This window comes from Prionailurus bengalensis, chromosome B3 (genome assembly GCF_016509475.1).
Source record: "Prionailurus bengalensis isolate Pbe53 chromosome B3, Fcat_Pben_1.1_paternal_pri, whole genome shotgun sequence".
In the NCBI taxonomy this organism is placed as follows: domain Eukaryota; kingdom Metazoa; phylum Chordata; class Mammalia; order Carnivora; family Felidae; genus Prionailurus; species Prionailurus bengalensis.
Window position 1 is genome coordinate 136,110,653 of NC_057355.1, and position 23,022 is coordinate 136,133,674.

General features: G+C 52.2%; 1 protein-coding gene across 2 annotated transcripts in view; it reads left to right on the forward strand.

Moving 5' to 3' along the window:
* The first annotated feature begins 2,109 nt into the window (after positions 1-2,109).
* SLC24A4 (solute carrier family 24 member 4) overlaps positions 2,110-23,022 on the forward strand; it is a 172,250-nt gene continuing 151,337 nt past the window's right edge. Inside the window, exons 1-2 of one of the 2 annotated variants that reach the window (XM_043556876.1) lie at positions 2,110-2,532; positions 4,427-4,537. In XM_043556876.1, the coding sequence (XP_043412811.1) occupies positions 2,403-2,532; positions 4,427-4,537 (241 nt within the window). In that variant the 5' untranslated portion in view covers positions 2,110-2,402. The remainder of the gene's footprint in view (positions 2,533-4,426; positions 4,538-23,022) is intronic. The other variant, XM_043556877.1, reaches the window with a different exon arrangement.

Sequence of the window (23,022 nt, forward strand, 5' to 3'; positions counted from 1 at the left end):
CTTTTCCATTTCATTTCCTCTAGGGGTTTCCACCACAATTAGTCTTGTGTTCATGCCTTCAGTATCTTTGTAGCCACTGAAACGGGGCTGCTGAAAATAATTAGTGAGCCTTCTCCCTCCCCAGGCCCTCTAGGTATTTACTTGTGTTCTAACACAAACACAATTGTCCCTGCTTAGACTAGGAGGAGCCATGCGGATGGTGATCAGCTAGAGGCACTGGGACAGGCTTGAAAGGGCTATGCTTCTCACACCTGGATGTGACACAGATCTCCAGAAGGTCTTGTTAAAAATGCACATTCTGGGGTGCCTGGGTGGCTCAGTCGGTTAAGCCTCGGACTTCGGCTCAGGTCGTGATCTCGGGGTCCATGAGTTCGAGCCCCGTGTCCGGCTCTGTGCTGACAGCTCGGAGCCTGGAGCCTGCTTGGGATTCTGTGTCTCCCTCTCTCTCTCTCTCCCCTCCCCCGCTCGTGCACTGTCTCTCTCTCTCTCAAAAATAAATAAATGTAAAAAAAAAATAAAAATAAAAAATGCACATTGTCAGGGGGTCTGGGCTGGAGACTTGGAGCCTCCATTTTTTCCAAGTTTCCAGGCAAGGCTCACGCTGCCGTGGACCACATTTTAGGTAGTGACGGGAACATGCACGTTCTGCAGAACAGTGACTTTTAGAACTGACTTATTAAACAGTAGTTTATCCGAGGGTCCGGCTCCCCTTTGATTTAGGGTTCCTTGAAAGCTGGGGCAGAATCTTACACATTTTTTTTTTTTGGTTGTTTTGTTTTGTTCGCTGGCTGCCACTTGGCACAGGTCCCTGCGCACGGTGGGTGTGTATTTATTTAATTAAACAGATCTGGCCTTGCTCCAAAAAAAGGATTTTAAGTGGACTTAACCCCTAGCAGGTCCTAACTAGGTGCGCGATGAATTGGCCAGGGAAGGAAGTCAGTCCCAGGGGTAGTCAGTCGCAAGCCCTCTGGGCTGAGGCCCTTCCTTCGCAGGGCCCCACCACTTGCTTGCACCTGGATTCCACTCCAGCTGCTCGTCTTCTGAAATTCTCCCTCCTGCCCCATTTTTAAAAGCGGTTTACCCTAGAGGGCCGGTCAGAGACCAGGAGAAAAAACCAACCCAAACCACAGAGCCCTGCAAAGCGGCAAGGCTGCAGAACATCAAAAGCTCAACTCTGGGTGGCGGGGCCGCGTTAACTCTGGGGTTTTCTCCCTCTGCCTGACCCGGAGCGTTTTGCAGGTCGGCCTTGCGCCCCCGCCGCCGGCTCCCCCCGCCCGCCCCGAGAGCCCTGCAGGAGCGGGTCCCGGCGGGCGCGGGCGCCTGTTGGCTCGGTGCCAGCCTGTTTGTTAGCTCCGCTCGAGCAATTAATCTTCCCGTGCATCTCCCGCCCCGAGGGGGAGGCGGCGGTGCGGGGGGCGCGGGTCGCCTCGGGGGTCGTGGGGAGCCCGCACAGGAGCGGCCGCGCGACAGAAATCCTCGTTCCGAGAGTCCCTGCGTTGCCAGAACCTGTTCCTCTCTGCAGCAGCCTCCGAGGGTAGAGAAGGGATTGTTTCGGCTCCATAGGGGAGGGAGTGGGGGGGCGATTATATTGGTCAGTAGTTGAGCCTCCCCGGGGGGGAAGGGAGGAGCGCACGGGCGAGCGCGCCCTCGGGGAGGAGTACACGTGCTGGGGAGGGGGGTGAGAGGCGGGCGGGAGGGGAGGAGAAGGGAGGCGAGAGCTGCGGGCGGGAGGCGCCACGGCCTCGCAGACGCAGGCGCTGGCAGCCGGAGAGAAAGTTCCCGGGGAGAGCTCGCCCCCGGGAGGGCTGGCGTGGAGGCCACTCGCGGCGAGGGTCGCGGGTCCCGCGGAAGCAGTCTGCCTTCTCCCTGCGCGCGCTGGGCCGCCGGGCTTGGCTCGCCGGGAAGCAGGGGGGCACTGCTGTTGGGCGGCCGCCGACAAACTTGGAGGGGGAGAATGCTGCGAGTGGGAGCGGCGGCGCGGGGCGCGGGGGCGCACTGAGTGCTCCCCGCGGGGGCCCCCGGACGCTGCTGCCGGGGCCGCGGCCGGGCGAGCGCGCCGAGGCTGAGCGGGCAGGTAGCGGCTCCAGCGCCGCGACTGCGCCAGCCCTACGGACCAGGGCCGCCAGCGCCACCGTGCCGGCATCGCCTCCTCGCCCCGGAGCCATGGTGCGCGGAGCGCGCACGCCGCGCGCGGGACTCTGAGCTCCGGCTGCGCCGCGCGCCCCCACCTCCCTTCTCCCAGCCGCCCCGCCGACCTCGCCCGCGGGCCATGAAGCTTTGGCCCGGAGCCTCTGGCCTCTGAGCTTCGCCCGCTCCAGCCCTAGCGCCGCTCGGCCACAGCTAGCACTCCGGCCGCCGAAGCTCCCCATCCTCTCCCGGGGACGGCACCCAGGCGCTCCAGGATGGCCCTCCGCGGGCCCCTCCGGCCGCGCAAAGTTCGCAGGAGGCGAGAGATGCTGCCGCGGCAAGTTGGCTTCGTGTGCGCGGTGCTGGCTCTGGTGTGCTGTGCGTCCGGCCTCTTTGGCAGCTTGGGTAGGTGCCGGTGCGGTCCCGCCCCGGGAGTTGAGGGGCTTGGGCTGGGGAGCCGACGGGCAGCTCCGAGACGTCTCCCTTTCCTTCCCTGCCACGTTGGTCCCAAGGGTTCATCCGGTCCCGTCCCCTCCCCACCCGGCAGGTAGAGCGCACCCAGGAGGGCTGACATCGACGCTTTGAGCTGTGGTCCCCGTTTCCCTGAGCTGCGCGCGGCCCCTGGGGGCTCGGGACGCGGCTGCAGTTCTGTGTTACTAAGATGAAAGCCTGAACATGGGGCCCCTCCGTTCCCGAGTCCTGTCCCCAGAGTGCGTGGGGGAACGGGCGGCGCAGGGGCGGGGTTCAGGTGTGAATTCTCTTAGCTTCGGGAGGACCGAACTGAGTGGTCCGCTTTCCAATTTTGCGAGCGGAGAGGGTTGTGTTCCGCGTTTCTCAAAAACCCGGATTCTGAGGCTGGGCACTGGGTCTCATCCATGCCCTCCCCGCGGCCAAAGGAGCTCCCTGAGGGTCCTGATGCATCCTCTTCCAAACCCTGAAAACGTCGGGGGCAATCCCCTCGGGAGGTTTCTGCCATGTTTCAGCATCGCTTAACTCCTTTTAATCCCCACGGTAGGGGAGAGCACTTGTGTCTGGAACCAGAAGCCGCACTCCTTCATCCAAGACCGAGTGATTTGGGAGTCTCTTAGGATATGCAAATCTGAGGTGGAGAAAGAAATTTAGGAAAAAAAAAAAATCTGTTTGGGGGTGGAGTGGGGGATGTGAGCCCATGTGGAATCTTCAGAGGACAGTCACTTGGCTAACACTCCAGTTTTTAGTTGGGCGCTGTGGACCTTTTACTTTTTCATATTAAAAAAGAAAAGAAAAGAAAAATGCAGGTGACTTAGCAACCCGGAGGGTGGAGATAAAGCAGGAAGTGCCTTTTTGAGCAGTTAGGGACAATCTAGAGAGGTTTACAGTGATAGGTGAAAATCAGGTGGAACTTCATTAAACTCTTAAACTGTTTTTCAAAACCCCAACTTTGTGATTTGAGAACATAAGGTAAAAAAAAAAAATGGCTCTTTCCAACAGAAACCCAGGAAGGTTATTTGAACATCTTAACCAGGTGCTTTGCATTTGGGCCGAGTCCGTGTATTTTCCCCCTCAGTTACACCCCAGAAAAAACAAAATGCTTAGAGGCTCTTAGGTGTCAGCATTATAGAAGAGTTGTTATTACCCAGCTGAAGCTGTGTGCACATCAGGAGAGGTAAATGAATACTTTGAAGCTCTTAAAGTGAGGATCGTTTTTATTTGCTAGATCAGAAATTACCTTTAGGAGTTTAACAGTGTTTGGTCACTGGCATCCACACCGCTGATGTCCCTTGTAACTCAGTGTGGCTCTTGGACCAGCAGAATTAGCATCACCTGGGAGCTTGTTAGTACAGAAATCCAGGGCCCAGCCCAGACCTACTGACATAGAATCTGCATTTCGACAAGGTCCCCAAGTGATTTCTGTGGATCTTCAAGGGTGAGAAGCTCTGGGCCAGATCCCATCAACCTTTTCCCCCCTTTTTGCTGACCTAATAATCCATTTGTAGTTCGTCAGGGGCAGGGACACCTGAGCATGTTTACTGGATGAGAACTTCATGGTTACCTACCCTGTGAGGGGCTGAGTGCTCTTGGCCAAGGTCAGATCACATGCTGACCCATCTGGGACTAGAAACAATGGACCAGATCTAAGAAACAGATTACGGAGTGTAAGCAGGTGATATTGTGCTTCTAATCGTTGTCTCACTCCCTACGGGTGGCTCGAGTAGTCAAACAGGGCTGTTGCTTATGTAGCCAGATACAGACGTGTAAGGTCATTGGAAGAAAGCACCATTTTGACCTAACGGTGTTTGTGACTTCTTTTCCAATCCAGGGCATAAAACGGCTTCTGCTAGCAAACATGTTCTACCAGATACATGGAGGAATAGAAAACTGATGGCACCAATGAACGGGACTCAGACAGCTAAGAATTGCACGGATCCTGGTAAGAAATCCGTCTCCCCCTTGCCTCAAGGCATTTGGCCTCCAGATGGTGCTTATGTGGACGTTACAGCCAGAGCTGAGACAGGTGCTTTGATGAACCTGGGTGGGAAAGGGTAGCTGTCAGGCATAGAAAAGGTGACGTACAGGCATTAATCAGTTGTGCTGCTAAGCAACTCTAGTACTTTCTTTACCCAGCAACAGGAAAGGTCACATTGGAGAGTTTTAAAATTTCATTTTTTTTTTTTTTGTTCTCACCACGCTCCTAAAGGCTGTCTTGATTTTGTTTGCCCGGGGCTGGGCGGGGGAGTCTTTGTTTTCTTTCCCTTTTGCTCACGGTATCCATCTGATGGAACTCTCAGGGCAGCAAATGCAGCTGCCGTGGCAGGTGGCACTTTGGGATGACCCTCCCGTGAGGGTCACAGCATGCCAGGGCATCTGCAGGGGTAGGACGCTGTGGAGGCTGGGGTCTGTGTGTGCAGTGGAAGTTCCCAGGGTATGGTGCCAGCTCGGAAAATGGATTCTGCTGGTGGCAATTCCGATGTTCCCCTTCAGGCTCCTCCAGGGGCTCAGAGGCCGTAGGGACCCAGAAATGACATTTTATCTGTTCTGCCACAGGCAGGTTTTGCTTAAATAGGGGAAGAAGAATCCCGGGAGTGTACCGGCAAGCAGTGAGGCAAATAGAAGCCGCCCAGGCCTCTGGGCAGTCCCGGGCTTGAGTTCTGGCTCCAACACTTGGGGGTCTATTGTGGGAAGGATCCAGTGGGGTGAAGTGTTCAAAAGCCCGTTGAGAACTTGAGATTGTAGATGGGGACCACTTGGCTCTTCCACCGAGTTGCCCGGAAGCCACATTATCTTTTTATGTCTGTTTTCTCATTGGTAAAATGGGCAGAATAGGACTTCCTGTTCTGGGGTTGTTGGAAGAATCTGGTAAGGTCAGATCGTGTAAGGCTGTGTGTAAAAGGAAGTGGAAATCCAGGGCAAAGATGCAGGTTTGGATGGCAGTCTTGACTTATTTTCGTAGGCATGCCTTCTCTGCATTCTACACGTCAGGAAACCTCTAGGGAGAAGATAGGAGTCGCTCAAAGTCACAGGACTTCTGGGTGGTGAAGCTGGCATTGGGATCTAGGCCTGTGTGATTAAAATGCTTAGTTCCACGGGCATAGGAGGCCAGGGTTCTCCCTCAAAGCCTGTTTTACTACAGCATCCACCTCCCTTCCCTCAGGATGCCTTCTGAGAAGGCCACGTGGGGGCAGGGAGGGTAGGTGAGTACAGGCCTGCAGAGAAGCTGCTGGGATTGACTTTGAACTTGGACCATCGATTCCTGAGAAATTCCAGGTAATTCTCCCAGCCACAGTGCTCATCCAGTCATTTAACCTCCCTTGGACATCTTTCATTACCAGAAGGGGTGGAGGCATGGACGGGACAGGTGAACACATGCATGTACAGCCAGAGACTAATGTTGGGGTCCGTGCCCTCCGGGGACCCGAGACGCTGGAATCCGCACCATCCGCAAGGGCCGGGGACACTTTGCTACTCTGGGTAAAGAATCTGGAGCAGTGCATCTTTGGTTTCTGGCTCTCTGGTACCCTCATCTTGGTCAGGCTATGCCCTCCTCTAACTTCTGTCACATTGGACACATTGGCTGAGACAGAGCCCCATTTCTTGGGATAGTCTCCTGTGCCCCCTTATTGCTTCTGTATCTTCAGTGTACTGTCTCATCAAAAATTACCCGACTACCCGAACAGGCATCCTATTCGGCAGGAAGACCTGGCCTTGTCCCCCTTACAGAGAGGGTATCGGAAATAGTATCTTTGGCAATAGTGAACACCCGTGGGTTATGCTTTTGGTTGACTGTTTCTGAAATCAGGCCCTGCGTGCAGAGAGGATTCCATAAAGCTTCGGATGATGGAGTGAAAGGACATTTTGAGTATGAAGCACTTAATCCTTCCAGGGTTTTTGCAAAGATGAAGAATGGGACGTTCAGAAGTTTAGTGACTCCCCAAGAGCTCTTGGCGGTCAGGAGCATTCCTGGGTCACCTGGGTCTGGATCCCACGCCCTCCCCATTCTGTTGCACCTGCTCTAGTTTTCCTGCAGCCCAGGTGGGGGCTGACTCCCGACTTCTTTCTAGCTACCTCATCCCCGGGCCCCCTGTCATTTCACAAGCACGTAGCACACGCCTGCTGTAGTGTGTCCAGCCCTCCGATGGGCACTTGGGGAGGGTGTATAAGCAAGCTTAAGAGGCAGCTTTGTCAAGTAGCTTACTGTCCTGTAGAAGACGGGCTCCTGACATAGGGAACATTCTGTGAGGCAGAAGGATGGCAGAGGCCCTGCGCACAGTCACCAACCCCCCCGGGAACCCTCCAGGGGCTCAGAGGACCAGGTCTGAAGTAGTTGGCGTAGTCCTGGGCTCCAGATGAGGCAGGCCTCTAGGGCAAAGACAGAAAACGTGCCCAAACTGGGTTTAGTGCCAAAGGGAATTTATCGGGTCAGTCCCTGAAAGCGTGAGATCAAAGGTGAAGTGTCATGACTCAGTTTCTCTCTGTCTCTGGACTCGGAAGTCCTCCGGCGTGGGCAGGTGGTTACTAGGCTCCAGCTTTCTGTCCTCCCAGACCTCACAGTGCTGGGAGGGGTACCGGTGGCGCTTCGGAGGTAGTCAAGTTCTTTTGGCTTGGGTCACATGACTCCCTAAGCTAATTGCTGGTGGGGGGCGCTGGGGAGGGGGGGAGGGCTGGGCTTGGGCTGGCATACACTTGAGTCCCGGGCTCTGCTTCTGGTCCGAGCAGGCGCTCGACTCTTTGTAACTGTTCCCTTACAGGGTCCCATCCCCAGGCCGCTGCTTTGGTACAGGTGGATCAGAACTTCCTCCCACTTAGAGTTTCAGAGCGTGACAGAGGGTGACCACTCTCTTCTCTACACAGTTAAAGGAGTTGCCCCTAAAGAACCACGGAGGGTTCTTGCATCCTCTGAAGTTTCTGTTCTGCATCTGTCTCCCCAGGCTAGGGGACCCCCAGTCCTGGTCTGCCAGATGAGGTCTCTTAGGCATGTGGGGAGATGGGGCTTTAAGAATTTCCTGCTCTGTCAGAACATCTAGAGCTAAAGTGCACCCCTGCCCCTGCCCCCCATGGACAGTCAACAAAAGTTCATGTTTTTGTAAGGAATAGTTTCTTTTCCAGAAAACCTGAACGGTACCCTGCTCTGGTGGTTTCTTAAGTCTCGAGGTGGAAAATGGGCTCTTTGCTCCACCTTGGGCCACTTCCCCAGGCCTTGCTGGTGTTCCCATCTCATTATTCGCGTCACGGCTTGGGTACCTCCCCCATCACATTACCTTGTATCTCTGTGACTTGTATCGCCATCTAAAGTAGCTTACTTGTCCTCTGTTCCCCTTGAGGGCTACCTCGCTCACTGCTCTGTGCTCAGAAGAGTGACTCTTAGCTCTGCCCACATCTTTCAGCCCTGGAAGAGCTTCTGAAATGCTCCGGTTCTGTCCCTGGAGTGTCTGATTTCACTGCTCTGGGGCCCGGGGATCTGTACTTTTTAAGAGCTCCCTGGTGAGTCCAAGATGAAGCCAGGGTTGACGCTCACTGGGCTAGAGACCTGCTGTCCAGTGGGATTGGCATCATCTGGCAGCTTGTCGGGAATGCAGAGTCTCAGGTCCACCCAGGCCTCCTGAATCAGAATCTGCATCCCAACGAGATCCCCGGGAGCAATGCTCGTGCACACTACCGGCCCAGAAGCACTGAGCCAGGATGCTGCCTGACCCTTTGTAGGCATTCAGTTAAGTATTGGAATGTTGAATGAAGGCTAAGACTTGGGATAACCTAGAGACTTTCCTGGAAACCAGTGGGTTTCATTTTTGAATGTAGGGAAGCTTAAAAAAAAAAAAATCATCATCATTTTTGACCCCTGAGGTCTGTGGGAAAGTCCTTATCTTCCCCCAGAGATCGGTGCCTCTTAGGACTTACATTTTTCTTTCACAGTCTATGAAGAGGGAGCACTGCAGAAGAGAGGTGGGTCCCTCCACGCAAAACGCATGGAATAGGAATGAGAGGCCGTGACTTTGAACTGTCTTAGCTCGGGCTGCCCTAACAAAATGCCACAGACGGGGTGGCTCAGATGTGTATTTCTCACAGCTCTGGAGGCTGGGGAGCCCAGACATGGTTCTGGGTGAGGGCCCGCTCCCTGGCTTGCAGGTAGCTGCCTCCCTGTGTGCTCACCGGGTGGAGAGAGAATCTGAGCTCTGGTCTCTCTTCCCCTTCTTATGAGGGCACTCCTGTCACCATGGGGACCTCACCCTCATGGCCTCTTCCAAACCCAGTCACCTCCCAGAAGTCCCAGCCCAGACTCCCATCACCTTGGGAGACTAGGGCTTCAATGTAGGAATTTGGGGGTGGAGACAAACCTTCAGGAACTAGAGTTTTCACATGTCTCTGGCAGTGGCACCTGAGTGGGAGGAACCCGGGATTCTGTCACCTGGAGGCTCTGACAAATATGGATGCCTGGGCCTACCTCTGACCTGTGAGATTAGGACTGGTGGCGAGCATGTCCTGTGGCTGACTTTTGGAGCTTCTGGGAACCATGCTGTTCCCCCTCGATCCTCCAAAATGGGTTGTCATTGACATGTCCCATGGGCCTCTTCTGATTACCCAACCCAAAGTAGGCTCCTTTTTTATTTTATTTTATTTTTAATGTTTATTTTTGAGAGAGCATGAGGGGGAGGGGGGACAGAGAGAGACAGAGACAGAATCTGAAGCAGGCTCCAAGCTCCAAACTGTCGGCACAGAGCCCGACATGGGGCTCGAACTCACAAACCGCGAGATGGTGACCTGAGCCAAAGTCGGACGCTCAACCAGCTGAACCACCCAGGTGCCCCAATAGCCTTCTGGTCACCGGTTCTCTTGTCCTTGTTCTTTGTAGACACAATTGTGCATTGTTCTATTGTTTACTTCCCGACTGAGCGTTGTTTGCTTTTTAAACCGAGCATATGCTTCAGTTTTTCCTTCTGGGACAGTAAGGGGGTGATAATTACATCCACCTCAGAGGATTGTTAGAAATCAACGAATTGATACCCTTGGAATTCTTACATGCTTAGACGTTAGCTTCCATTGTCCTTATTTTCTTTTCTTATCTGCGTCCCCCAGACACGATACAGTGCTTGTGAATTATAGGTACCGGGAAACTATCTGTTAATTGAATTTTATGAGGACAAGTTAAGTAGGGATCCTGCCAAATGTGTATTTTTTTCCCCCTCAAAACAAATTTTTTAAAAAATATTTTGAAGATTTGGGATGTTGGCAGTTGGCCCACCTTGCAGGACTAACCTCTAAATTGAAAAACTGTTAGGTTTTTTTGCTCTGGACAATGAGGTGTTACTTTACACGTTGGCTGTAAAGCTGGGGTGGGTCCTCCTCCCCCCTCCTTTAGCTGCCTTTTCCCTCACATTTGAAGTCATCAGTGCTCTGTCCTCTGCAATGTCCTACCTCTTCACTTGTGTGCCCAATATCCTATGCCCGTATTCGAAAAAAGAGAGGGGAGCTTTGCCCCCTCCTCACACCCCCACCATTGATCCTGGAGGGATTTGCTTTGTCTCGTTTGGTTTGTTGCTTTCTCTTCTTGACTTAAAAAAAATATTTTTCTCAATGTTTATTTACTTTTGAGAGAGGGAGACACAGAATCTGAAGCAGGCTCCAGGCTCTGAGCGGTCAGCACAGAGCCCGATATGGGCCTCGAACTCCTGGATCGCGAGGTCATGACCTGAGCCAAAGTCAGATGCTCAACCGACTGAGCCCCCCAGGCACTCCTGGTTTTCTGCTTTTCAGATAGTCTTCAATTTGAAATGGCTGATGACTATGTGTCTATCTTTGCTCAGGCTGCTATAATAGAATTCCAAAGACCGGGTGGCTTAAACACCAGAAATGTCTTTTCTCACAATTCCAGAGGCTGGAAGTCTAAAGGCCTGATCAGGTTCTGATGAGAACTCTTGCTTGTGGACGGCCCTCATTTTGCTGTGCCCTCACATGGCCAGGAGAGAGAGGGAGTGAGAGCCAGCTCCCTGCGGTCCCTTCCTGTAAGGCCCCTGATCCCATCAGACCAGAACCCTGCCATCACAACCTGGTCTAACCCAGATCATCTCCCGAAGGCTCGATCTTCAAATATCATTACTTCGGGGCTTAGGGCTTCAACATAGGCATTTTGGGAGGACGCAAACTTTTGGTGTCCATGGAAGGAAGGCTGGGAAAAGACGGCTGCTGGGGTGACAGGTACATGAAAGAGATCTGGGGACGGAGGCGGTTCCTAGGCTTTCAGGAGAGCAGAGTGGTGGATGTGGGCTCTTGATGGAGGCTCTTCAACGGTTAAGCTGGCTCTGATTCTCGCCCGTGATTCTGTGCCAGGGCTGATGCACGGCCACAGTGGGAGGAGAGGGGGGTGGTGAAGGTGGTGGGGCGGGCCCGCACACGGGAGTTGACGTGGAGGCTGGGTTGGGAGGAGATGAGGTCACTGAGCAGGTGAGCGCTGCAGTGGGTCTCTGTAGGCGCCCGTGTGTGGGGAGCAGAGGTGCGGAAAGCATGAGAAAGCAGGGGTGGGGTGGGAGGAGGGGACCTAGAGCTGCAGAAAGTACAGCAGGATGTGGGTGTGGAGGTGAGGTGCTACTGGGGACGTGGCTCAGCGTCTGGATTCTGACCCAGTGTCTGTTCGAATGCTGCTTCAGCAGGCTTGGGAGATCAGCACATCTGAAGTTTTAAAGTTGTTACGTAAACGCAAACCCTGACTCAGAGAAGCAAGGATTGAACTAGTTACTGGGTGCAGCGAGGTCAGTCCAGTTATGGCCCTGGGGGGGGGGGCAGGGACAGAAGTTCCGGCCCGGGGAGGGGGTTTGCTGGGTGGGGCAACCTGCAGAGTCAGGTGGTTTCCTGGGTAAAGGGTCCCCAACCACCTTGGAATGCTGATGGGCTTGCACAGCCACCAGCCCGATCACAAGTGGAGGCCCAGGAAGACGGCAGCTCATCATCAGAGGGATCGTTCTTTGCTTTTGGGGGGTTGGGAGTAGGGATGTTATTACAGAGAATCAAATGGCTTAGGGACCAAAGATCTGGGTCCCGGTATTGGTGCTCTCTCCAGCCGCCAGAAAGGGCTCCTTCCCCAGCAAGCACCAGCTCGTTTCTTGGAGAAGGCCGTTTGACGGGGTGAAGGTAGATGTGTGGGGTTGAGCCCCCCCGCTGGCCGGCTGTGTGACCTTGGGCAACTTACATAATCTCTCTATGCTTCAGGTTTTCTATTTTGTCAACTGAGGATAGCAGCAGTCCCTACCTGTCTCACAGGGCTGCTGTAAGACTGAGACCACACGATTTATGGAGGCATTTAGTGTTTCAGGTGTCCCAAGCACACGGCTCCTGCTGTCACTGTCATTGTCGTCATGGTGGCTACCACCTGCTCCTCCTAACCTCCCTTTAGGTGTGTGCTGTTAGTGTCTTCATTTTGCAGATGAGGAAAGGAGACTCAGATGAAATAACTAGTCCAGAGTCACCAAGCTAGCAAGAAGCGAGGCCAAGGGTGTGTGTGTGTGTGTGTGTGTGTGTGTGTGTGTGTGTGTGTGTGTGTGTGTGTGTGTTTAATCGACTGTTGTGGAGCAGTTGTAGGTTTATAGAAAGATTGAGTGGCAAATAGAATTCCTGTATCAATAGCTTCCCCTACTAACGTCTTGCATTACTGTGGTACATTTGTTGCAAACTAACGTCCAGAGTTTACATCAGGATTCACTCTTTGTGTTGTACTTCTGATGAGTTTGGATGAATCTATGATGACGTGTGTCCACAATTATGGGATCAGACGGAATAGTTTCACTGCCCTAAATATTCCCTGTGGAGCCTTTTAATTTGGATGGTCTGAGTTGTGAGCCTATATCCTTATCCATAATTATCAATGGATGGGTGGGAAAAGATGATTTGGAAATGGAGCCTTCCACTGCCCCTTCCAGTCTCTGTCACTGTCTGGGAACCCCATTGAGAAATGGGGTGCCTGTTCATTGCAGTAACACACATCTGTGGGGGCTCTGCTTCTGGGTGTGTTTCTAATAGTGGTTGGTTTGCAATTAAAAGTTTGTTCCCCCCCCCCACTTACATTGAGAAATAGTTGACGTACATAACCGTAGAAGTTCAAGGCTTCAGTGTGATGGTTTGATGTGCATATATTGTGAAATGATTACCACAGTGGGTTCAGCTAACATCCATCTTCTGTGGACAAGTATAAAGACAAAAAACATTTCTCTCCTTAAGATGAAAATTCCTGGGATTGACTCTCTTACCAACTTTGCCATATACCACGCAGTCAGCAAGGCTTGCTGTAGTCGCTGTGTTGTATGTTAGATCCCTAGGATTTAATTCTCTTGTAACTGGAAGTTTGTGCCTCGTGACCACCCTCCTCCAGTCTCCCCTCCCCGACCCTCCACCTCTGGCAACCACAAGCCTGATCTCTTTTTCTGTGAGTTTGGTTGTCTCCTCCCCACCGCCTACAAGTGAGATCGTACAGTATTTGATTATTTGACTTATTTCAGTTAGCGTAATGCCTTTAAGCTCCATCCGTGGCATCACAATGGTAGGATTTCCGCCTTTTTTGTGGCTGAATGATATTCTGTTGTGTATATTCCATATACGCATCTTCTTTATTCAGCCATGAACGGGCACTTAGGTTGTTTCCATGCCTTGGCTGTTGTGAATAATGCTGTGAATATAGGGAGGGGGTGGATATCCTTTCATTAGTATTTTCATTTCCTTTGGGTATATTCTCAGAAGTGGGATTGCTGGGTCATATGGTAGTTCCATTTTTAACTTTTTGAGGAACCTCCATACTGTTTTCCATAGTGGCTGCACCATTTTACATTCCTACCAGCAGGGCACTGGGTTCTCTTTCCTCCACGTCCTCGCCGATACTTGTCACACCTTGTCTTTTGGATCCTGGCCGTTCTAGCAGGTGTGAGGTGGTATCACTGTGGTTTTAATTTGCGTCTCCCCCCCATGACTAGTGATGTTGACCATATTGTCATGTACTTGTTGGCCTTTTGTAGATCTTCTTTCTAGAAATGTCTGTTCAGGTCTTTCGCCCTTTTTAAATTGATTATTTTTTTGCTGTTGGGTTGTCTGAATTCCTTACGTATTTTGGATATTAACCCCTTAGGAGATACAAAGTTTGCGAATATTTTTTCCCATTCTGTAGGTTGTCTCTTCACTTTGTTGATGCTTTCTTTGGTTTTGCAGAAGCTGTTTAGTTTGACGGGGTCCTTCTTGTTTATGTTTGCTTTTATTGCTTGTACTTTAGGTGTTGTATCCAAAAATTCACTGCCAAGATCCGTGTTGAGGAGCTTTACCCCTCTGTTTTCTTCTGGGAATTTCATGGCTTTAGGTCTTTTTAATCCATCTTGAGTTAGTTTTTGTAAGCGGTGTAAGGTAGGGGTCCAGTTTTATTCATTTACATATGAATATCCAATTATCCCAGCACCATTTGTTGGAGACCCTTTTTTCTCTGTTGAGTATTCTTGGCTCCCTTGTCAAAGACTAGGACAGTTGACTACAACACACAGTTGACTGTATATATGTGTGGTCTATTTCTGGGCTCTCCATCCTATTCCATTTGTTGGCTTGTCTGTTTCTATGCAGTACCATACTGTTTTGGTAACTGGAGCTTTATAAGTTAGCTTGAATCAGGAAGTGTGATGCCGCCTACCTTATTCTTCTTTCTCAGGGTTTCTTTGGCTATTAAAAGTTTTTTTCCCCCTTATCCAAACTATTGGGGCCATCTGCTAGCAATCTCTCCTCCCTACTGGGCCATCTGCTACCCCCTGACTTCCAGATTCTCCACTCTTGGTGCCATGCGGGCCTCCCGCAATCCAGAGAGCGCCCACTCGGCTTCCTCTTGAACTCTGAGGAACGTTCCTCCCCAAGTTAAAAATGGAAAGCATTAAGCAGTGCCATGTGTTGCCTTGGGTGGAAGAGAGCTAGTCATTCAACTCCACAGAAAAGCTTTTAAAATAAATTTATTAAACATTGCCCGTTATTGAAGAGGACATTGGAACATAGCGGTTTACTAAAAAAGAAGAAAAATGCCAGAACAGTATACAAAAGTTTCTCCTGAAAGGACCGTGGAATGCCCCCCTTGGGAAAAGAACAGTCACTGTGTGGCTGAGAAGCCAAAGCAAGGCATGCTCTCTGCTCAGTGGATCATCCCCATACGGATGGGAAAGCATGACCACTCTGTTTTTGGACCTACAGTGCCCTTTGCTAATTCAGCACCGTGCAAGGCTCCAGCCCTGGGTCTCCTAGCAATGGCAGGAGAAATCAAATGCAACATGCATTTCTGAGTGCCTGTGCACTCTGCACCGGGCTGGGTTCTGAAGCCTGAATGGCCCGGGGCCGTGCTATCATGGAATGCACTACAGAATAGGGGAGACAGGTGGGGGGGGGGGTGCGGGGGTGGTGCTCAGATAACACAGAACTGCCTGTGGCAATTGCCTCGGGAGGAAAGAGTGCAGTGGTTCATGGGAAGGGTGCCCTTCCCGGGGATGACCTCTGATCCCAGCCTGGAAGGGTAGGAGGTGGCCGTGGAAGGACATGCTAAGCAGAAGGCACAGTGTACTTGAACATGCTGCCTGGGAAATCGCAGCCTCACGTCTGTACCTGCAGCAATGCTTGCTAGCAACCGCTGCTGCTTGCTCACCAGCTCTCCGAGGGGAGAGCGAAAACAAACACCTCCTAAGATTACCGTGCAGAATAGTAAGTAATTAGGCTTTGGGGATTTAGCAAGAAGTCTGTGCTTAACCAGGGCTAGGGCTGAATCAGATTACTTTTTTTTTTTTAAAGCAGAAAGAGGGGGGCCGGGGCTGGGAAATGTACCGGACCCCAGGGTGGAGTTGGCAGACTGGTTCACGGGGGCCCTACTGAGCCAGAGGTAGGACAGTCACCCCAGTTCACAGGTGGTGCTGAGCTCGGTGATTTCTCAGGACAGATTGCGGTTGTACCAATGGAGATGTTTGCCAGTCCTTCCCCACCAGCCTGTGAGCTCCTAGAGGGCAGGACTGTGTCCCTGGCATCCTTGGTTCTGAGGCTAGCTAGAGTGTGGTGTCAATTCAGCTTGCAGCCAATGGTGACGGGACGGACAGACCCCCATCCATCTACCTGTCCAGGAGCTTGCCCCGCCAAAGTGGCTGTTGTCTCCTTAGCTGCCCCTTCTAGCCTGATGCCTTGGGACAGATCAGAACACTCAGCCAGGAGGGATTAAGGGTTCAGAAGGTGGACTCTGAAGCCAAACTGCCTGGTTTCCAGTCCTGTGTTTGTCCTTCCCAGTTAGGCGACCTTGACCTTGAGCTAGTTACTTTGTGTTCTAACCTCAGGGAGGGGGAAAGGTTTGTTTTGTTCACGGAGGTAGCCCAAGTTCTAGAGCAATGCCAGGTGTGTGTGTGTGTGTGTGTATGTATGTACGTACGTGCGTGCGGACACGCGCATGTGTGCACGTGCCATTGTAGGAGGCCACGCGGTACTTTCCTCGTGGGGCTATGAGCACTGAATGTGGTGTTAGTCTATGCAGAGTGCTCACAAGAGTGCCTGGCACAGAGCAAGTGCTGTACAAATTCTTGCTGCTGAAATTATCTCTGAAAAATAACTTGTGTTAAACTATAATTTTACAGGATAAACGTTTAGGGCTGGCCTCTGATGCAGGATTGAGGGTGAATTTTATCAGTGCAGCACTTGCTTTATTTCACGTTCAAGTTAAAAATGAACATCTGGACTGGGGCCCCTGGGTGGCTCAGTCGGTTAAGTGTCCAACTCTTGATTTCGGCTCAGGTCACGATCTCCTGGTTTGTGAGTTCACGCCCTAGTCGGGCTCTGTGCTGGCGGTGGGGAGCCTGCTTGGGATTCTCTCTGTCCCTCGCTCTCTGCCCCTCCCCCGCTCACTCGTTCTCTCTCTTTCTCAAAATAAACTTAAAAAAAAAAATGAACATCCGGACTTCTGTTTGCTTGTTGTTAAGTTTTTGAGGATGAGAAGCCGTTGACTTTTGCATTGCTGATGCTGAAAGACTGCCCAGCCCTCACAGGCTGCATTGGGTCTCCCGATGTGGGTTTTAAATCTGGTCCTTCCTGTTGGTGATGTGGGATGTGATGAATGAGGGATTTGGAGACCAGTTTGTGCTCTGGCCCTGACACAACCTGTACAGTTTTGTATAAGACCCTTTGCTATGGGAGCCTTAGTTTCCTGCCTGTGAAATGGGCAGAAGGGTGATTGTTACTTTTATGAGCTTTGAAGATTAAGTGCAAAGCGCTGTGAGAATGTCGTTACCACTGTTTGCGCAACTGTGGTAGACGCTTGCCCCTTTGAAGGCTTCCTTCCTTGTGGACCAGAGAAAATCAGTTATCCGGGGCTTTTCAGAATTGATCCATAAAACCGCAAAGAGGATTTGGCCGAAGCGTTGTGATTGGCTCGGGTGAGGCAGAGGGCCTGTTGGTGGACGCTTTAGGCAGAATGGAAAGATACGGAGATCATCTCGGTTGTCCCCACACATACCAGCCCTTAGGACCCTGCCATCGGTTTCCCTCATTTCATGCTATAAATGTCCGCCTTCATTCCATTACGCATGCCAACTTCAGGGACCAACATTTTAGCTGGGCCGATCTCAAGCCAGCTGGTTCAGCTCTTGCCCTCAGACGTATTAAAATAATCACATGTATGGAAAAAAAATTACCCTACTTAAGAGGCCTCCTGAGGACAGTTTCTCTGAGCTCAGGTCGGAAGCCATCCTTGGGTTTAATGTTTGGTTGCTGGGTGAATGCTGACTGGCCAACCCTGTCTGCTGGGCCGGTGGGGAAATGGAAACTGACCTGGATGTGGACCCTGCCCCCGGGGAGCTTCGATTCCGGTTGAGAGGAGCAGAGTTGACAAAGTTAACCCCTAATACGAGGGGGAGTGTGAACGGCCGCAGTCCCTGTGGTGGGAACAGAGGAGGGACAGTTAAGTCCTGGATGTCAGAACCAAGAGGTGCACCACATCAAAGGGGTCCCTGAAGATGGGCAGGTTGACTTTTGAAGGGTAATAGTGGGGTTGACCCACGAGTAGCACTGTTCTCCGTGCCTGACGTGCACCTCCTTGCTGGCCCCTGTGGCGGTCTTGGGAAGGTAGGTGGTGGTATCCTCATTGGTGTGATACCCATGTTTTTAAAAAAGTTTTTAAATGTTTATTAATTTTTGACAGAGAGCATGAGTGAGGGAGGGGCCGAGAGACAGGGAAACACAGAGTCCGAAGCAGGCTCCAGGCTCTGAGCTGTCAGCACAGGGCCCAACGCGGGGCTCGAACTCACGGACTGCGGGATCATGACCTGAGCCGAAGTCGGACGCTCAGCCGACTGAGCCACCCAGGTGCCCCGACCCATTTTTTACAAGAGGTGTGAGCAGCAGGGATTCGAACGTGGGCGGCCTGGCCCCAGAGCTCTTTGGGGGAAGATGAAGGGTCCCCTGGCTGAGGGACAGGTGGGTGCGCGGTAAACCGGGGCACAAGGTGTGTGGGCAGGTAGGCTAGGCAGGTCACCTGTGGTGAGTGTGTGCGGGACCGAGAGCCGTAAACACCCGAAGGCCTTTGGGCTCCCATGAGTGGTGGGGGCCAGTGGTTCCAAGCAGCTCTGTGTTTTAGGAAGATGACTCTGCAGGCCACGTGGGACGATAGCTTCAGCTGAGGCACATGTGAAAGTACTTGGCATTATGCCCGATGAGCTTTTGGGGACCCCAAAAAAAAAGCAGCCCGAGAGAACAACTGGAGCTATCGCTCCATTATTTAGGCGAGACGTAGGCAAAAGCGATAGTCTCACGGGAGAAGCTGAGCAATAGCTGGGGAGGCGGAGGCTACAGATCTCAGCAGGTGCTGGATTTGCAAGCTGAGAGGCGGGGGCTGGCTCTGCTCCCAGGTGCAGGTGGATGGTCCCTGGCGCCACCGTTATCCAAGAGGGGACCCGGGAAGCACTCCTTCCTTTTGTAGATTTGGACCCCTGTATGGGGACCCTCATCCAAGAAGAGTCTTGGACCGGGCACAGCGGCTGGTGTCTGTCCTGAATTTCATATTCCTAAGTGTGCCTCTGACATCGGACATCCGTGGGTGGGGTGCTGGTTGGATGTTGGGATGGGGGAGGGGGAGAGATCCTGTCCTCCTCCGTGAGTCTCCAGGTTAGAAGGAGAAGGTGGACTTGTACTCGCCGTGTGTGACCTGGAATGACGCTCTGTAATGCCCAGCGTGGCTGGAAGGCATCACGAAGCGCGCAGCATTTGAGCTGTGCTTTGACGCAAGTGGGTATTTGCTAGACAGAAGGGAGTGTGCGGCATTTTCCTGGCGGTGGATGTGGTGATCGCAGACGGAGGGTGGTACAGAGCCTGGCCGGATCAGGGATAAGGGTGGTGGTTTTCAGTTGGTCTCGGGTTTGGATCCTCGAGGGGACGTGGCGGGCCCTGTGGCTGCATTGTGCCAAGCCCCAGGTGCTACCGTGCTTGGGTGGCTGGACTCCCTCTGGCTCATGAAGGGTTTTAAGAGTCAGAAAGATTGACTCTCGCCTCCCGAGTGACTGCTCACCCCTCTTTTCACCCACGTGCAAGGACCCTGGACGCCTGCCGGGCGGGGAGCTGAAGGGACACAAAGGTGTGGATCTTGGCCCCAGGGAGCACGGCTCAGCGGAGCATGGAGCCCTGCCCTCATGTTCCTTCTGCACTCCACCTCAAGTGTTGGGACACCCGGCTTATTACGCTCTTTACATCAGCATGGCTGAATCCCAGCAGGACTTTGCAGGTGCTTTTGTGAGAAGCCACACATTGGCATTTAAACAAAACCACGGGAAAGAGTTTATAAAATGTAGAGCACCGCGTGTACACAAGAAAGGGAAGGCTCTAGGGTCCTTTCTCTGCAGGACAATCACTACTTACAGCCTCTTCCTGGTTTCCTTTTCTGTCCCTCTCCACCCCCTCTGATGAGCAGGAAAGGGGGGAACCGAGCCCTCTTCCTGAAAGGGCATTCAGGTGGGCACCTGGCCCGGTGACAACAGCCTAGCCTCCCTTGGCGTCCTGGTGACTTTCATGCCTCACCTTATTTGGAGATGAGCACTGGGGCCTGGGGACCACTGACATGCCTGTGCTGTGCTCTCCGTGAGTGCAGGGAGCCTCCCCGTAGGTGGCGGATGAGGGTGTGGACACGGCACTGGGTCCTGCAGGGCAGGAGGGGTGGAAGAGAGGCAGTAATAGTCTCTGCGCTGGAGGGCGGTCCCAGCCCGGAGAAACCGAGTACCAGAAAGAGGTGGAAACGTCCCAGAGGCCCACAGGAGTGTTGATAAAGGCGATTAATGGAGTAGATAGAATGACTTTTAAGCGAAGATTAGGGAAGCTAAGTGGCTCTGGCCAATTAGCTAAGCCTCCCTGAAAAGAACACTGTGGGAAGGGGCACCGGATGGTTTCGCAAGATTGACCCGGTGCCTAGAGGCTGTACCTGGGGAATCGGCAGACCAGGGAGGGGAAGAACCAGGCAGCTGGCCTCCCCGAAGTGCCTCTCAAAGGAAACCTTGGCTTCTCCAACAGCCTCCCCAGGAAAATGGAGGGAAATCCCATCACCTGGGGTATTTGGATTTGGCAGCGTGCTGGAGAGAGAGAGAGAGAGAGAGAGAGACACACACACACACACACACGCACACACGCACACCCCATGTTGGCTACAGGGTGGACTGGCCCCGGCCCTTGTGTCCCGTCTCTTCTCTCTCCCATTTCTGGGTAATTCTTCTGTAGCCCCGGGGGAGGGCAAGCCCTTGAAAGAATTGCTTTGAAATCATTTAAACTATGCTTGTTTTTCCTGAGCTGGCAAAAATCCCAATGTAGTGTGGTGTAACTAAATGACTTGTGGGCTTTGGGTGACCCGAATGCATTAGCAGGAAGAAGGAAAAGAGGAGAGGGGTGCAGACCACGTGCACGGGGAACATGTTGCTGCTGTATCTGCAGCGCCCCCCCCCCCCCCCCCCCCCGCCAGCTCCAAGCTCAAAATGAATGCTTAGAATCAATCATGTCTGAAGGGACCTGAGAGGAAGGCAGCAGGTTTTGAGCTCTCTTCTGCCTCTTTAATGTGCCCATGATCACCTGGGGGCCTTGTTAAAGGGGCAGATGCAGGGGGAGGTCTGAGGTGTGGCCTGAGGCTGTGCATTTCTGACAAACTCCTGGGTGATCTCTGTGCTTCTCTGGAGACCACACTTAGAGCAGTGAGAACAGTATGGAGTCTGCTGGACCTGGGCTTGGGTCCCAGGCCTGCCAGTGAGCTGTGTGGCCTTGGGCAGGTTTCTTGGTCTCTCTGAGCCTCCACTTTCCCCATCAGTGAAATGGGGGTCAAAGTGCTTACCTGGGGCGGTGGGGGGGGGGGGTCTTGGCAGAAATAAGAGACCATACCTGTGGGCTGTTTTGCTTGGTGCTGTGACTGCTACTGAACCAGAGCTCCGGGATGTGAAGCTTGACCCAGCATTCCCTGAGCAGCACCGGTCCACAGGTGGTCTGCCCCCTCCCTCCATCTCCTGCTCAAGAAAACTTCCATGATCAAATAAGTCTGGGAAAGACTGTAAAGTCTGCCTCTGGTGAGAACAGAGGGGGCCGCAGCAGTGTGTTCAAGGTTCTGGAATATTCTGCAGTAAAGAAACCTTTATACTTAGGGGCACCTGGGTGGCTCAGGTGGTTAAGCATCCAACTTCAGCTCAGGTCACGATCTCGTGGTTCACGAGTTCAAGCCCTGCATCGGGCTCTGTGCGGACAGCTCAGAGTCTGGAGCCTGCTTTGGATTCTGTGTCTCCCTGTCTCGCTGTCCCTCCTCTGCTCTCACACTCTCTCTCAAAAATAAACCTTAAAAAAAAAAAAAAAGAAAAAAAGAAACCTTTACACTTACAAGCATTCTGTTTTGGTAAAATGCACAAAACCGTAAAATTTACGATTTTAACCATTTAGAAGTTAAATGCCGCTGTAGTTGAACGGCATTAAGTAATTCACAGTGTTGGGCAACCGCATCTCTAGAACGTTTTTATCTTCTCGAACTGAAACTCCATACCCATTAAACAATGACTCCCCACTTTCTCCATGCCTGAGCTCCTGGAAACCACCCTCTACTTTCTGTCTCTCTACCCCAGGTACCTCATGATAAACAATCTGTTCTTTGTGACTGGCTTATTTCACTTAGCATTATGTCCTCGGGGTTCACCCAAAATTTTATTCCTTTCATCTAATGCATATACCATATTTTGTTTATTCATCCATCGGTGGACACTTGATTGTTTCCACCTTTTAACTGTGGTAAATGATGTTGCTATGAACATGGGTGTGCAAGTATCTGAGCTTTAAACTTGTTAAACCCAGTATTTTCCAAATATTTGGGGTGTGTGGGTATGGATGGAGAAATGCCTAACAATCCAACCCACTATTCCCAACCTTGCATGTTACAGTATATGAGGAAATTTCAGGTCTGTTGCTGAGGTTTTCAATCCTAGCTGTGCTTTAGACTCACCTAGGGAGCTTGAAAAAAAAAATTTTTTTTTTTACCCATGCCTGCCCACCCCTCCCTCCCCTGCCCCCAGACCAATTAAATCAGAATCTATAAGGCTGGGACTCGGGTGGATGTGTTCTCCAAGCTCCAGGGTGGTGGTAAGGAGCAGCTAGAGTAGGGAGCTGTGCAGGGAGGGGTTCACTCCCAGCTGCAATGTGGTGCCAGGACAAGAAATGAGGCCTGGAGAGTCCCAGGACCTCGTGTGCTGCAGTCCCCCATGAGTCTTCCTCACCCAGATCAGGCTCCAACACTGGAGTTTCTGCCACGGGCGTGCAGGGTGGTGAGGACGGTGTGCCCAGGAGCAAGGGAATGATCTGGTAATTAGCCCCTCGGCCTCAGTCTCCCATAAATCCATCCCATTATCGACAGGTATCTGTTACCCACCTTTCTAGGGAGGCCGCCAAAGGTCCTGTCCTCAAGGAGACAACCTGGTCAGGAGGCAGACCCACACTTACCTGAAATCACCAGCGATGCCTTTGGGTGCCCAAATGCGGACTTCCCTTACTATAATTATGCAGAGCTAAATGCAGATCCGATGGGGCATTTCTGATTTTGATATTTTACTGAAGTCTCATTCGTTGATGAGATCTCATGCATTAATAAATCTCCTGCATTAAGAGCACCACATTCAAATATTTCTCATCCAGGAAGATCGCTGTTGATTCTCCTTGTCACCTGGAGATTGAGAGCTAGAGTTTCTGGCCTTTGTGCTATCGGCCAGATGGCCTGGGCTTGGAAACACTGCCCCTCCCTGAGATGGGGATTTGTCTCTGCGGGACTTGACCTCAGGAGCTACTGTTTAGTAGCCTGCTGTCCCTATTTAATTTCCAGGGTCTGGCAATCTTGGTTGCCCAGTCTCACTTTGGTCTGATGTGTAGCAATGTGGGGGAAACACTTAACGGCATTTACGT